Source organism: Arvicanthis niloticus, chromosome 16 (genome assembly GCF_011762505.2).
Source record: "Arvicanthis niloticus isolate mArvNil1 chromosome 16, mArvNil1.pat.X, whole genome shotgun sequence".
Classification (NCBI taxonomy): Eukaryota; Metazoa; Chordata; class Mammalia; order Rodentia; family Muridae; genus Arvicanthis; species Arvicanthis niloticus.
The window spans coordinates 59,025,584-59,040,053 of NC_047673.1; the positions used below are offsets into that span (position 1 = coordinate 59,025,584).

Consider the following 14,470-nt stretch of genomic DNA (forward strand, 5'->3'; position numbering starts at 1 on the left):
CGGTGTTGGATCCTCTGGAATTGGAGGTGCAGATGGTTATGAGCTGCTGTGTGGAAGACAGGGATTTGAACCCAATTACCAACTGTCTCAGTCACTGTTCTATTGCTGTGAAGAGACACCATGACCAAGGCAACTCTTATAAAGAAAGCATGTAATTGGGGCTGGCTTACAGTTTCAGAGGTTTAGTCCACTGTCATCATGGAGGGAGGTGTGGTGGCATCCAGGTGCTGGAGAAGAAGCTGGGAAGAAGGACACTGAGCCTGGCTTGAGTGTTTGAAACCCCAAAGCCCACCCTTAGTGACATACTTACTCTGACAAGACTGCCTCTCCTAGACCTTCTTAAATAGTACCACTCTCTGTTAACTACGGATGCAGATATATCAGCCTACAGGGGCCGTATGTATTCACACCATCACGCTACCTGCTGAGCCTCAGTTTCCTCAGTGCTGGGATGACAAGTGTGAGAGAATAAGGGAGGGGACCCCCTGGACGTGATTCTCTCCATATCTCCGTCACTTCTGAGGGGCAGTGGTCAATGGATCCAGTCATGGTCAGGCCATGGTTCTACCACCCTGGGGGGTAGGACTGACCCAGTTACAGGCAAGGCTGTGGGGTAAATGGTGTGAGTAGGTCACAGCCCCTAGCGGTTACCTGCCGATCTCTGCTCCCTCCCAGCCCATGGCTGCTCCATCCTCCTGTGTCTGTGATGGGCTCCCTTCAGACCAGAGTAAGTGGCAGAGACAGCTGGTGTTTATCAATGCACATTAATTTCACTAAAGCCTTCTGAAGCCATGTGGGGAGATAGCCAAGATCACAGTCAGAGGCCAATTCTAGCCAGGGTCCCCCCTTTTCAATCTGTTCTAGGCAGCTGTAGGCTTTGTCAGTGCCCTCTGACCTCTCAGGACAATAGTGAGAATTAGCTAATAGACAAGTGTGTCCCATCTCCCCTCTGCTGGACAGAAATCGTGGTCTCAGGCAGTGCGAGGTACGAAAGACGGAACTAAGTAAATTGGGAAGGACACAGTGGCCTTGTGTGCCTGAAAGGCCTAGGTTTGCAGCTTCAGGCACAGCTGGGCCCAGGTCCTCAAAGTCTTACCACCTTGAGGCTCTTCCTCTGTGTGGGTCTGTGTTTCATACAGTCTCCTTCAGCACTGTGTGTGTGTGCGTGCCAGAGGATGTTAGGTGTCTTTTTCTAATCCCTTCTGCCTATTCCTTTGAAGCAGAGCCTCTCACTGACTTAGGGCTCATCTTCTAGTCCCCATCTCCAGTTCCCTAGCACGGAGGTCACAGGCATGCATGGCCATGCCCAGCTTTCCTGTGTGTGCTGGAGATTTGCTCAGCTCCTCCTACTTGTACAGCAAATGCTATTATAACAGAGTCTTCTGTCTAGCTCTATTTTTTTATTTGTTGTTTCGGTTTTGGGGTTTTTGTTGTTGTTGTTATTTTTCCTGAAACAGGGTTTCTCTGTGTAGGCTTGACTGTTCTGGTAGTCGCTTTGTAGACCAGGCTGGCCTCAAACTACAATAGAAAATTGCCTGCCTCTGCTGGAATTAAAGGCACGTGCCACCATGCCTGGCCTGAGCTCTAATATTTTTAAATTTAAAACATTTACTTATGCATCTGTGTGTGTGCACATGCTATGTGTGTATTTAACTTCTCGCCAAGGCCAGAAGAGGGCGTTGGATGCTCTAGAACCTGAGTTGCAAGGGCATGTGAGCCTCACGGGATCACAATGTCAGGTCCTTCCCGAGGGCAGCGTGTGCCTTTAATCCCTGAGCCATCTCTCATCTCTCCAGACCTCCCCCCCTTCTTTTTTTTTTTCTCAGTGTCCTGTGTCACGGGCTGGTTTGAACTCAGTCTGCAGGTAAGGATGCCTTGAATTCCCCATCCCCTTGGCTCCAGCAGACCAACACTCTTTGTTCTTAGAAGGCGCAGCACATTTCTCCCATTTATTTTGATAGGTGTGTGTGTGTGCGTGTGTGTGTTGCTGGGGACCGAACCCCGGTGTCTGTGTGCCAAGCCAGGCTCTGTCCAGGAGCTGCACCTCGGGACCTCTGCTCTGCTCGATTCCTGCTAGGTCTGCTCCTCTCCCCGGCTGTGTACCCCAGTAGCACAGGGACCACTTCTGTTTGTTCACGCCTGTGCCTTGATATTCAGCAGGCATTCCACAAGCCCTCAGTGAATGCTGGAGTCCAGTGAATGCAGGCATCAGTGCCGCCGTGTCCTCCGCCACTCAAGGCCCTCGCTGATGGGAAAGGACCCACAACCAGGCGACCGCTGTCCAGCGGACCACGCGCGCTGCAGTTCGCCTGCGTAGCCACGCCCCTCCCTCTCTTCCAACGCGCTGCCCAGGCACGCGCAAGCGTATTCACCCCCGCCTCTTCCGTGCGCCTGCGCCACGCTCTGGGCCGTACTTGCGCCTGCGCACTGCTCTCCGGCCGTGGGCCCGGCCGGCGCCTGCGCGGTGGCGCCCGAGAGTGGGGGGGCGAGGAGGTGGAGGAGGAGTAGGAGGAGGAGGAGGCGGCGAGAAGATGGCGACTTCGAACAATCCGCGGAAATTTAGCGAGAAGATCGCACTGCACAACCAGAAGCAGGCGGAGGAGACGGCGGCCTTCGAGGAGGTCATGAAGGACCTGAGCCTGACGCGGGCCGCGCGGGTGAGAGCGCGGGGGAGGGGAGGGGAGGAGGGAGGGGAGGAGGAAGAGACGCGGGGGCGGGGCTGCGGCCGCCGCAGGTGTCCCCACGCTGCCAGCCGGTGCGGAGCGGCTGCTCGCGAGATTGCTCTTTGGACTGGACAGGTGGTCCCATCGCGGCTACCTGAGTGGACAGGTGTCATCTATTATTGTTACCTGAGGGGACATGTGCCCTCATCATAGCTATCAGAACGGACACGTGTCACCCCCCTGATTGCTACCTGATGGTACAGGGACTCCATCATTGCTACCTCATAGGACCTTCGACCCCATCATTGCTACCTGGTGGGGCAGGTGTCAACCTTCATTGCTACCTGGTGGGGCAGGTGTCACCTTCATTGCTACTTGGTGGGATACGTGGCCCCATCATTGCTACCGTCAGGGATAGTTGTTCCCTTCGTTTTATCTGTGTGGATAAGTGGCCCCATTGTTGCTACCTGAGGGGATAGTTGTCACCCTTTATTCTACTTGAGTGGACGGTTGTCACCCTTCATTGCTACCTAAAGGAGAGGGGTCCCCTCATCGTTATCTGAGGGCACAGTTGTCACTCCTTTGCCACCTGAGGAGGAGGTGATACTGTATCATCATCACCTGTGCCTTCCTTGGGTGCTACTTCTGCTGTGAAGCAGATGTTATCCCTCATGGATAGCCGAGTGGTCCTCCATGATTGGAATCAGCATAGAGGTGGCTGCTTGGTTCTCATGCAGCCTCTGTGCTGGGGACCAGGTGACGGGCCTCCATCCATGACAGGGTACAGCTGCCACCAGACTGGGATGGAGGGTGTGACTGTCTCGGGTGCCTGAGCCATTTGACAGGAGTGGCAGGCCTTGCTGGTTTCTTGGCCAAGTGGAGTGGACGTGGGACCTTATCCTTCCATGTCAAGTGTGTGGTTTAGATGATCATCAAGGGTGAGGGAGGTGCTGCTGCTGTGTGACATTTCTGCACACCCTTAGGCCTGGGTTCTGAGTCCCATTGTGGCCTGCGAGGGGCACTTAAGTGAGACTTTGATTCATCGGCGGGCACCTTTGGGTCAGGTTATTTTATAGTCAGTTGCTTGTTTTTCCAAGATTGTGGCATCATAGATGAAAGTGAGTGTTTGAATGTGGTGGCTTTCTCACTTTCAGTCAGATTGTCCCCAGAGCTCTCAGGAGGGGCACCATGTCCTCCCTCAGCTCATTGAGAAAGGGTAATGAATGAACACATAAACAGTGTGTCATCTGCCAGGTGGAGATGGTGGCGCACAACTTTAATCCCAGCACTCGGGAGGCAGAAGCAGGAAGATCTCTGCGTTCAAGGCTAGCCTGGTCTACAGAGTGCATTCCAGGGCAGCAAGGACTGTACAGAGAAACCCTGTCTCCAAAAACCAAACCAAACCAAACAAAAAAGTGTATCATTCCTGTGTCACTTACAGTTGAGTTTGCTTCTTGTTTCTAGCACATAGTAGGTATCTGTATACAGTTAGTGTCAAATGTTTGCAGTATAACCAGAACAGTTTTATGACTGATGTTTTGTTGGACATCTGGTTTCTTCATGGGGTTGAGAGTGAATGATTGTGGAAAAGATGACTGAGGCAAGGTCTCATGTAGCACAGGCTAGCCTTGATCTCACTGAGTAGCTGAGGATGGGTCTCATGTAGCACAGGCTAGCCTTGATCTCACTGAGTAGCTGAGGATGACTTTGGATGCTCCTGCGCCCACTTCCTGAGCCCTCAGAGGACAGGTGGGCCCCACCATGCCTGTCCTGAAAAGATGTAACAGCCTGGTTGGAGTGCAGTTGAGAAGTAAGGTCTGTGTGTAACCAGTGGCACTCACAGGCTTTTACTTGAGTCATGTGACCACACCACTGTCTTCCAGAACAGTTTCTTTGCCCTAGAGGAGCTTGGCCCCTTCAGCAGCCTTGCCACACCCTCTCCCTGTGGTTCCAGCTGTTCTGTGGAGTTGGTCCCCATGCACAAACCATCGTGGGGCATTTGCCCATGCCCCATTCCTTATCAGGAACACAACAGGCTGCTGAGAGGGCACACCGGGTAAATGTGCTTTCCGCCAAGCCTGAAAACCTGAGTTCAGTTCCTGGGACCCATTTGGCCTTTTCTCATATGTGTCCTGGAGGTTGAACTAAGGTCATCGGGCTTGGCAGCAATCACCTATATGCCTGCTGAGCCATCTAGTTGGCCCTTTGGTACTTAATCTTGTATTGCTGGCTACCAGGGCTGTCTGCTGCCACCTGTGACCTCTGCAGAGGAAGCATCCCAGGCTGCTCTCAAGAAGATAGGGGTGCCACCGTCCTCACTGTCCTGCCCTCTAGAAGCTCCTCTAGGTTGTGGGCAGCTGTAAAACCATCTGTCCATGCTTCACCCCAGGACCTGGCAGAGAGAGGACTCTGTAGATGGGATTGCTGAGGCGTCTTCCAAAACCAGGAGGTGGCCGGCATGGGCGAGTGCACGTGCCATCTAGCGTTCAGGAGTTTAAGGCCAGCCTTGGCTATATAAGACCCTGTCTCAAAAAAAAAAAAAAAAAAAAAAAAAAAAAAAACCCTAAATAAAAGATGAGACACTACAGGATGCAGGACCATGGCGATCCAGTTGTGTTAAAACAGGCGGCAAGGACAGGGGCTGAGCCAACAGCTGCTAGCGCCATATACAAAGAATAGGCAAAAGGATGCCCACCTGGGGTGTCCCTGGGTCCTGTCATTTCACAGCTGTGTCATTTTCTGTTGAGTTTTGAGGCCATCTCACTCTATAGCCAGGTTGGCCTTAGAATCCTGTGAGAGGGTGACATGTGTGAGCCATGCTGTAGGTTTCCATAGGCGCGCGCGCGCGCGCGCGTGTGTGTGTGTGTGTGTGTGTGTGTGTGTGTGTACATGTGAGTGTGGGCAGAGCTGGACAGCAAGTGGGGTGTGGGGAGAGTGTGTACATGTGTGTGTGTGTGTGCGCACGCGTTTGTCCTACTCTGTCACCTCCATCTTATTCTGTTTACTCCGGGCCCTTGTTGGTCCTAGGCTGCTGGCCAGCGAGCTACAGCCATCTTCTCTCCTCTGTGCGCTGAGACTATGGGAACATGTGAGCACACACAGGTTCTTATGTGGGTGCTGAAGATTCATCTCAGGTCCTTGTGCTGGCCCATCTTCTAAGCCACAGTGTGCAGACAGGGTCTCACTTTGTATCCCTGGCTGTCATAGAACTTGCTCTATAGACCAGGCTAGCCTTGGACTCAGAGCTGTGCCTGCCTCTTATCTCCCCAGTAGGATTAAATGTCTGTGCCACTAGACCTAGCCCTCTTGGTCTTTCAAACATTGTTTACTTACTTATTTTTCACTTATTCTGTGTTATGTGTGCTGTGTCTTATCTGCATGTATGTCTGTGTATCATGTGCATGCTTGGCTCCTGAGGAGGTCAGAAGAGGGCATTGGATCCCTGAACTGGAGTTATAGACAGTTGTGGACCTCCATGTGGGTCCTTTGTAAGGACAGCAGTGCTCTTTACCGCATCTCTGCAGCCCTAGACCCCAGGACATACAGACAGACAGTATGAGATGAGACGTTCCAGAGGGGAAAGTGCTGCCAAGTCTGGTAACCTGACTGGCCCTGGACCATGGAGTGTGCTTCAGGGTTTCTGTTGTGGTAAAACAAAAAGCAACTTGGGGAGTCAGAATTATTTCAGCTTAAAGCTCTCAACCCCTCCATCATTGAAAGAGAGGGGCAGGAACTCAGGACAGGACTTTGGAGGCAGGAGCTGACACAGAGGCCATGGAAGGGTGTTGCTCCCATGGTGTACTCAGCCTGCTTTCTTATAGAACCCAGGACACCAGCCCAGGGATGGCCCCACCCACAGTGAGCTGGGCCCTCTTCCACCAATTGTCAATCAAGGAAGTGTCCGTAGGTCCAGCTGGAGGAGCATTTTCTCAGTTGGGGTTCCCTTTTCCAAAATGATTATAGTTTATGTCAGTTGACATAAATGTAGCCAGCACATGGTAGAAGAAACAGCTCCTGCATATTGCTCTCTGGCACAGACAAACACACACACACACACACACACACACACACACACACACACACACGCACACACGCACACACATTGGTTTGCATACACCTCTTCACAAACATACAGAACAAATAAATGAGCAGAAAAAAAGTAAAGCCAGTTATGGGCTGTATGGCCACACCACATGTCAAAGCAAACAAGCAACAATGGCAGGGGTGGAGTCCTGCCTAGAATCCTCCAGTGAGGGGCTAGGGGAGTGGCTCAGGGGTGGAGTCCTGCCTAGAGTTCTCCAGTGAGGGGTTGGGGGTGTGGCTCAGGGGTGGAGTCCTGCCTAGAATCCTCCAATGAGGGGCAGGGGGTGTGGCTCAGGGGTGGAGCTCATGCCTAGGGTCCTCCAGTGAGGGACAGGGGGAGTGGCTCAAGATGGAGCTCATGCCTAGAGTCCTCCAGTGAGGGGCAGGGGGAGTGGCTCAGGGGTGGAGTCCTGCCTAGAGTCCTCCAGTGAGGGTTGGGGGTGTGGCTCAGGGGTGGAGTCCTGCCTAGAATCCTCCAGTGAGGGGCTAGGGGAGTGGCTCAGGGGTGGAGTCCTGCCTAGAGTCCTCCAGTGAGGGGTTGGGGGTGTGGCCCAGGGGTGGAGTCCTGCCTTAGAATCCTCCAGTGAGGGGCTAGGGGAGTGGCTCAGGGGTGGAGTCCTGCCTAGAATCCTCCAATGAGGGGCAGGGGGAGTGGCTCAGGGGTGGAGCTCATGCCTAGGGTCCTTCAGAGAGGGGCAGGGGGAGTGGCTCAGGGGTGGAGCTCATGCCTAGAGTCCTCCAGTGAGGGGGTGGAGCTCATGCCTAGGGTCCGTCTTCCAGTGAGGGGCAGGGGTAGTGGCTCAGGGTGGAGCTCATGCCTAGAGTCCTCCAGTGAGGGGCAGGGGGAGTGGCTCAGGGGTGGAATCCTGCCTAGAGTCCTCCAGTGAGGGGCTAGGAGAGTGGCTCAGGGTGGAGCTCCTGCCTAGAATCCCTAGTGAGGGCCTGGGGTGGTTCAGCAAGGTGATATCTTCTATTGAAGACTTGGTTCCAGAATCCAGGCCTGTATGCCTCCTGTCTCAGGAGGCAGAGACTGCCTTCGCAGCCATTCATTCTTTGTCACAGTTCTGGTGGTGGCCATGGCACTGTCACTTGGAGCTTTAGCTTACAGCTCTTTTTTCCACAGACCGTATCCACTGCTGGTCGCACAGAACATGTGCCTGGGTTAGTCCAGCAGGTGGCCCAGGGCAAGAGGCTCTCAGCGAGCTGACCCTGCTCCAGGTGCCTGTGTTCACAGTCAGCAGGTAACACTGGGTACTCCTGCATGCAGAGCTGGTGATGGAGCGTGGCTCTCTCCACACCATGTCGGCAGGGTGCTCTGACAGAGCCTAGCTACATGTTCTTCCACTAAGCCATGTCACTACCCCTGCATTCCAGCTTTGGTGACCTCAAATAAAGAAGTTCCTCATCTGGTCTTCACAGAACTTTGTGAGCCTCTGCTCAGCTCACCCTAGTGGAAGAGGGAGTGAGCCTTCTGCTGGTGACCAACTGGCCACTGGCCTTGGGACAGTGGCACCAGGCAAGAATAAACCATGCCTCTCACCTTCCTTCCTTCTCTCCCCCCTCTCTCTGTCTCTCTCTCCCTCCCTCCTCCCTCCCCCACCGTGTGTGTGTGTGTGTGTGTGTGTGTGTGTGTGTGTGTTCTTCCCCTCTCACCATCCCTGGAGCCCATGAGCAGTACATACCTTGGTTCCTCATGATCCCTGCTTGGTCCCTTGTATGGGGCTGTTGCTGCCCAGTGAGCTGTAGTTTCCGAAGAGAGTAAGCAAAGCCATTGAGGAAACAGTGTCAACCTGTGACTGCCGTATGCCCATGGACACATGTGTGCAGCACACAGAGTGACCCCCCTGATGCTTCATGGGTATAATCTGAGCTAGAGGACTGAGGCAGGAGGATGGCTGCAACTTAGAGCTCAGCTTTGGTTACATACCAAGACTCTAACCAAGCAGCCATCAGTGCTCCCTTTCCCATTCCATTGCTTGGGAGGCTGAGGCAGGAGGATTGTAGGTTCCAGGCCAGCCTTGGCAGCATGGTGACCCCCCCAATGGCTTTGGAGTGGAGAGTTCACCCAAAGTTGAACCTCCCTTGGGGTTGTTGTGCAGTCACAACTGGAGAGAGGAGTGTGGCTCTGAATGCCTGGAACATGTATATACAAAGAGGGTGGCTTTGCAGAACTTAAGGTTGCATGAGACCCGGCAGCTTGTCATGGCAGTGTTGTATCACCAGTAGGACCCCTGTGACAGAAGCATGAGACCCAAAGACCACATGTCACAGAGTGAGTTGGGCAAGCCAGACTGGCCCAGCAGCCAGAGTGATTTCTTTCATATCATGCAGTTTGAGAGCACGCCAGCCTGTCTGGCTGCAGCAGGGTGTACCAGTCTGCAGGAACCCATACACATAGGAAATGGCTCTCAGGATGGAGGTTTCACAGTGAGCGTGGTGGGAGGGAAGTGGGCAGGTGGTAACAGGAGCAAGGAAGGCCGCAGAGCAAAGGCAGTGTGAGAGACTGGGGTTAGCCTGGAGCTGGAGGTGCGCCTATAGTGATGGAGCCCAGGAGTCTATCACAATCTGTGCTGCTCAGGCGGGAAGTCCTGCGGCTTGGAGTGTAGGAACCAGGCTTCTAACCCGAGTCTCGTCCTCGTGTTCCTGGCCTTCCAACACAGGACTGTGAGGACTGACCCCGTCATACACGCATACACGTCATGCACTGTGAGGACTGACCCCGTCATACACATATACACGCATACATGTCATACACTGTGAGGATTGACCACGTGCACTCATTGACTGAGGCGTGTTCGTTGCCCTGGTTTTCTTAACCTGCACACCCTCACATTTCCTCCCTGGACATGCTGGGTGTGGAGCCTCTAGATCATTTGTCAGGGAATGTCTTGTGTCTTCCTTAGCTGCAGGAAAGGGTGCAAAGTTTCGAGGGGTACCCGGTGAGGAGGGAGCCTGGGCACTGAGGCTGTGGCAGCTATGAGTCAGTAGGGCTCCCTGCCTGAGTGTTTGTGGGGTGGGAGGCCTGTTCTAGAGCTTATGGTCAGCTATGGCTAGGGACAGCACCCTGTCACTCTTCTTGTACTGCCCTTCTAGCATGGCCTATTCAGCTGGGTTCCTGTCCCAGCCAGGTGTCACTGTATGTCCCTGGATGGACAGATGAGGAAGCCCCTGCATGCCTTGAGGGCCAGGGATTCAGAGCCAACATTTAGTGTTTGCTAGGAGCAAGCGAGGTGCAGGCCTGGTGCTCCTGGGAGGACGGTGTGGGTCTGTGCAGGTCTGGTGCTCCTGGGAGGACGGTGTGGGTCTGTGCAGGCCTGGTGCTCCTGGGAGGACGGTGTGGGTCTGTGCAGGTCTGGTGCTCCTGGAGGACGGTGTGGGTCTGTGCAGGTCTGGTGCTCCTGGGAGGACAGTGTGGGTCTGTGCAGGCCTGGTGCTCCTGGGAGGACGGTGTGGGTCTGTGCAGGCCTGGTGCTCCTGGGAGGACGGTGTGGGTCTGTGCAGGCCTGGTGCTTCTGGGAGGACGGTGTGGGTCTGTGCAGGCCTGGTGCTCCTGGGAGGACAGTGTGGGTCTGTGCAGGCTTGGTGTTCCTGGGAGGACGGTGTGGGTCTGTGCAGGCCTGGTGCTTCTGGGAGGACGGTGTGGGTCTGTGCAGGCCTGGTGCAGGCGGCTCCTGTCCTGTTCAGCTCTCTTCCCTTTTTGGAGAGTGAGGCCTCTGTCAACCATTGTGAGGAGAGAACAGTTCAGCACCAGTAACTCTCTGTGCTGCTGGTGGGCAGCTGGGGGACACTTGGCAGGTGCATGATTTCCAGACAAAATATATTCAGCAGGCACAGGCTGGAATGTACTTTAACAGATGCAGGCTGTAATCAGCAGGTGTGTGGTGTATTCAGCAGGCACTCAGCAGGTATGTGGTGTATTCAGCAGGCACTCAGCAGGGGTGTGGTGTATTCAGCAGGCACTCAGCAGGTATGTGGTGTATTCAGCAGGCACTCAGCAGGTGTGTGGTGTATGTATTCAGCAGGCACTCAGCAGGGGTGTGGTATATTCAGCAGGCACTCAGCAGGGGTGTGGTGTATGTACCCAGCAGGCACTCAGCAGGGGTGTGGTGTATTCAGCAGGCACTCAGCAGGGGTGTGGTGTATTCAGCAGGCACTCAGCAGGGGTGTGGTGTATTCAGCAGGCACTCAGCAGGGGTGTGGTGTATTCAGCAGGCACTCAGCAGGGGTGTGGTGTATGTACCCAGCAGGCACTCAGCAGGGGTGTGGTGTATTCAGCAGGCACTCAGCAGGGGTGTGGTGTATTCAGCAGGCACTCAGCAGGGGTGTGGTGTATTCAGCAGGCACTCAGCAGGGGTGTGGTTTATTCAGCAGGCACTCAGCAGGGGTGTGGTGTATTCAGCAGGCACTCAGCAGGTGTGTGGTGTATGTACCCAGCAGGCACTCAGCAGGTGTGTGGTGTATTCAGCAGGCACTCAGCAGGTGTGTGGTGTATTCAGCAGGCACTCAGCAGGTGTGTGGTGTATTCAGCAGGCACTCAGCAGGGGTGTGGTGTATGTATTCAGCAGGCACTCAGCAGGGGTGTGGTGTATTCAGCAGGCACTCAGCAGGGGTGTGGTGTATTCAGCAGGCACTCAGCAGGGGCACAGCATGTATCTACCTGGGAACCCTCAAAGAGTTTGCTCCTGGCTTTTCTGATGGGAGAGGTCCTGTCACCCATGGTTGCAGGGTCGTAGCTCAGGCACCCTGCTGCCTGGCTGTCCTCAGGGTGCCAGCAGGCAGGTGTGGTGAGGAGTTGAGTGCACAACCCCTGGCAACTCCGGGTCTTTAGGCCAAACAGTAACCTTACAAACAGACGCATGCCATGGGCTGCCTGGGAACACCCAACTCAGTTCTGCCACCACCCCAACCCTGGGCATGCAGCCTATTAACTATTACTCTAAAGTGATCATTCCCACGGGGGGGGGGGTGCTCAGTTTCCCCTCTGTGAAGGCAGTATGTTTTGTTTGGGGGCTGACCTTAGACTCCAGATGCTCAGCCTCTTAAGTGCTGAGGTCAGAGATGTTCACCACCACACTCAGCCTCATGAGACAGCTCTGTAGACCAGGCTGGCCTGGAACTTGTGGCTATCTTCTTGCCTCAGCCTCCTGACTGCCATCACCAGCCTGCAACAGCACAACCTAGTGCTTAAATCACCCACCGCAGAACTGGCACTGGCATGCCAGGAGTTTGATGGGGCCCCGTTTTCCTCTTTCTCCCCAGCACTTGCCCAGGAGCTTGCTCAGATGTGCAGCGGTGTAGCTGCTGGCTCCGAGGGTGAACTGATCAGAGGCACTTGCAAGCACATCTCTCTCTTCCCTTTCTGTAGGAGCGGCCCTCCTCTCACCCCATCATGGCGCCTTTTGATGCATGAATGTTTATGCTTTTTGACAAACTCCAGTTCTTGCTGTTGTTTGTTTGTTTTGATTGCTTGAGTTTGGTGTCATATCCAAGAATGGCTGCTGAGCCTGCACTGCTCTTGCATTCCAGGGGTGCTGGCTGGCCAGCCTCCTCAGAGGTCTGCACTTTTCGAGACAGCTGCACTTGGGTTCTGCCTCAGGTCTGGATTTTGAATGCTGTCCAGGTCCCTTTCTCTGTGTGTGAAAATGCGATTTTCCCAGATCTCTTTGCAGAGGCTGCTCTTTCCCATCCAGTGTCTTGGCACCAGAGTGTTCTTTCATGTTGGTTCTACACTGGTTGTTTGTTTAATTGTCTTTGTTTCATTTGTTGTTTCGAGACAGGGTTTCTCTGGTTAGTTCTGGCTGTCCTGGAACTCACTCTGTAGACCAGGCTGGCCTCAAACTCAGAGCAGAGATCCACTTCCTTCTACCCTCTGAGTGCTGGCATTAAAGGCCTGTACTCCGTGTCTAACTTTTTAAGGCTTGTTTTTAAATGAATATTTGCTGGGGGCGTCAATGTAGAAGTCAGGGGATAATTAGGAATTAATTGTCTGCAGTATGTAACCGACATTGGTACAAGTCTGTGATCTTATGGGGATGGCCAGACCATAGCAGGTGCCATCTGCTGTCCCAGAGAACAGGCGGGGCAGAACTAGGAGAGCTTTGGGCCTTCAGGACTCTGGGGTGTGTAGCCTCGAGGCCCAAGTTAAAGCCTGGGGGTGGAGAGAAAGGTATTACTGTTAGAGGACAGGGCATTGAGGTATGGGTGTCAGAGACTGAGAAACTGGAGCATGCAGGGACCTACCTGCATCCTTGGGAAGGTGAGTCCCCATAGCCTTGCTGCCCTGAGCAGGCATCTTCGTACCTGGGATCCTCCCATTTGTTTACATTTAACTAGGCTTCATCCCTGCCAGAGGCCTGGCCAAAAGCTCATTAGGTCTTATCTGGGTGAACCTCTTGTGGCTTGGCCTCATGTGGTCCAGAGCTGACTGCTACCACCTCCTTGCTTATTGAGTGGTCCAGCCCCCTCCACCAGCACACTCGCCCTGTGACCCCGGGTCTTTTGCTCATGCTGTTTCCTTTGTATCCGATTAGTTCCTCAGATGGGAGCTGCCTTCCACCTTGTGCCTGTCCAGATACTCAGCCCTACTGCTGCAGCTTGTGAGCTGTGAGCTTGCCTTCCCTGCTTCCTGCTGAAGGGTGCAGAGGAGGCCCTGGGTGTGCACACTGTTCCCTCCATGAGAGCTCTGGACAGTTCTCCAGCACCCCATGGCCCTTCCACTCTGCCTTTTAGCACAGTTGTGTGTGTTTGGGGGGCTACTGCACTGTGGTGCTCATGTGGACTCAGTTCTCCAGCCTTTCTATGGGTTCTAGGAATTGGTGGCAAGTTTGGTGGCAGGTGTCCCCAACTCCTGACCATGGGGTCAGGCCTGGCTCTGACCTGGGTCTGCCCTAGAGCCTCTGCAGGTGCTGTCTTCTTGGCATTGCTGCTGGTGAGCTTCCCGCTCCAGCCTGACCTTGGCCTCCTTGCTAGCCTTTACTCTGTGTGCCATCCTGTCCCAGGACAACCTGCGAGGGAGAGCTAGAGATAGCTTTGGGTGGGGTTGCATCCCACTGGGTCTTGGCTCTGGCTGGGACTGACCTGAGCCTACAATTTCTGGGTCACCTCAGGCCAGGGTATAGGGGATCCATTGCTTCCATTCCCAGAAGGGCTAGTGGGGAGCTAGCTGATAAGCCCCCAACCATTCCAGACCCTAGCATCCAGCTGCTAGCATACCACTGGGGAGGTATGGCAGAAGCCAGCTATTCTGATATGTAAGTTAATTTTAAAGAATAATTTAGGCTTCCTGAACAGTGGTGGTACACACCTTTAATGTCAACTCTCTGGAGGCAGAGGCAGGCAGATCTCTGAGTTTGAGGCTAGCCTGGTCAACAGAGTGGGTTCCACGATGTCCAGGGCTATACAGAGAGCTTTGAAAAACCAAAACCTAAAACCTAAAAAAATGAGGTACAAGACAGCTTTGTGAGTACAGGCCTCTGTTGCTGAGTCTCAGGACAGGAGTTGGATCTCCAGGACTCACATGTAGGAGGAAAGAGATGCTCAGGTGAGCTTGTCAGTCCTGCCATCCTGAGCCAAGGGTGTTTCCATTATGTCTCCTTCTGGAAGTGGGCTGGGAAGTTCCAGAAATTTCCTGGAGAGGGACATTTGGTGGTTAAGTGTCTTTGTCACCAGTGAAAGGCCCTCTTCCATGGGAGACATGGGACCATGTTGGCTTTCCAGTTAAATGG

At 54.0% G+C, this 14,470-nt stretch overlaps 1 protein-coding gene across 5 annotated transcripts in view; it reads left to right on the forward strand.

Moving 5' to 3' along the window:
- The first annotated feature begins 2,478 nt into the window (after window positions 1-2,478).
- Window positions 2,479-14,470, forward strand: part of Crtc1 (CREB regulated transcription coactivator 1) — a 57,279-nt gene continuing 45,287 nt past the window's right edge. For 2 of the 5 annotated variants that reach the window (XM_076914308.1, XM_076914309.1), the window contains exon 1: window positions 2,480-2,657. In XM_076914308.1, coding sequence (XP_076770423.1) covers window positions 2,532-2,657 — 126 coding nt within the window. In that variant the 5' untranslated portion in view covers window positions 2,480-2,531. Of the gene's footprint in view, window positions 2,658-14,470 lie in introns of all 5 variants that reach the window. The other 3 variants (XM_034520318.2, XM_034520319.2, XM_076914311.1) reach the window with 2 other exon arrangements.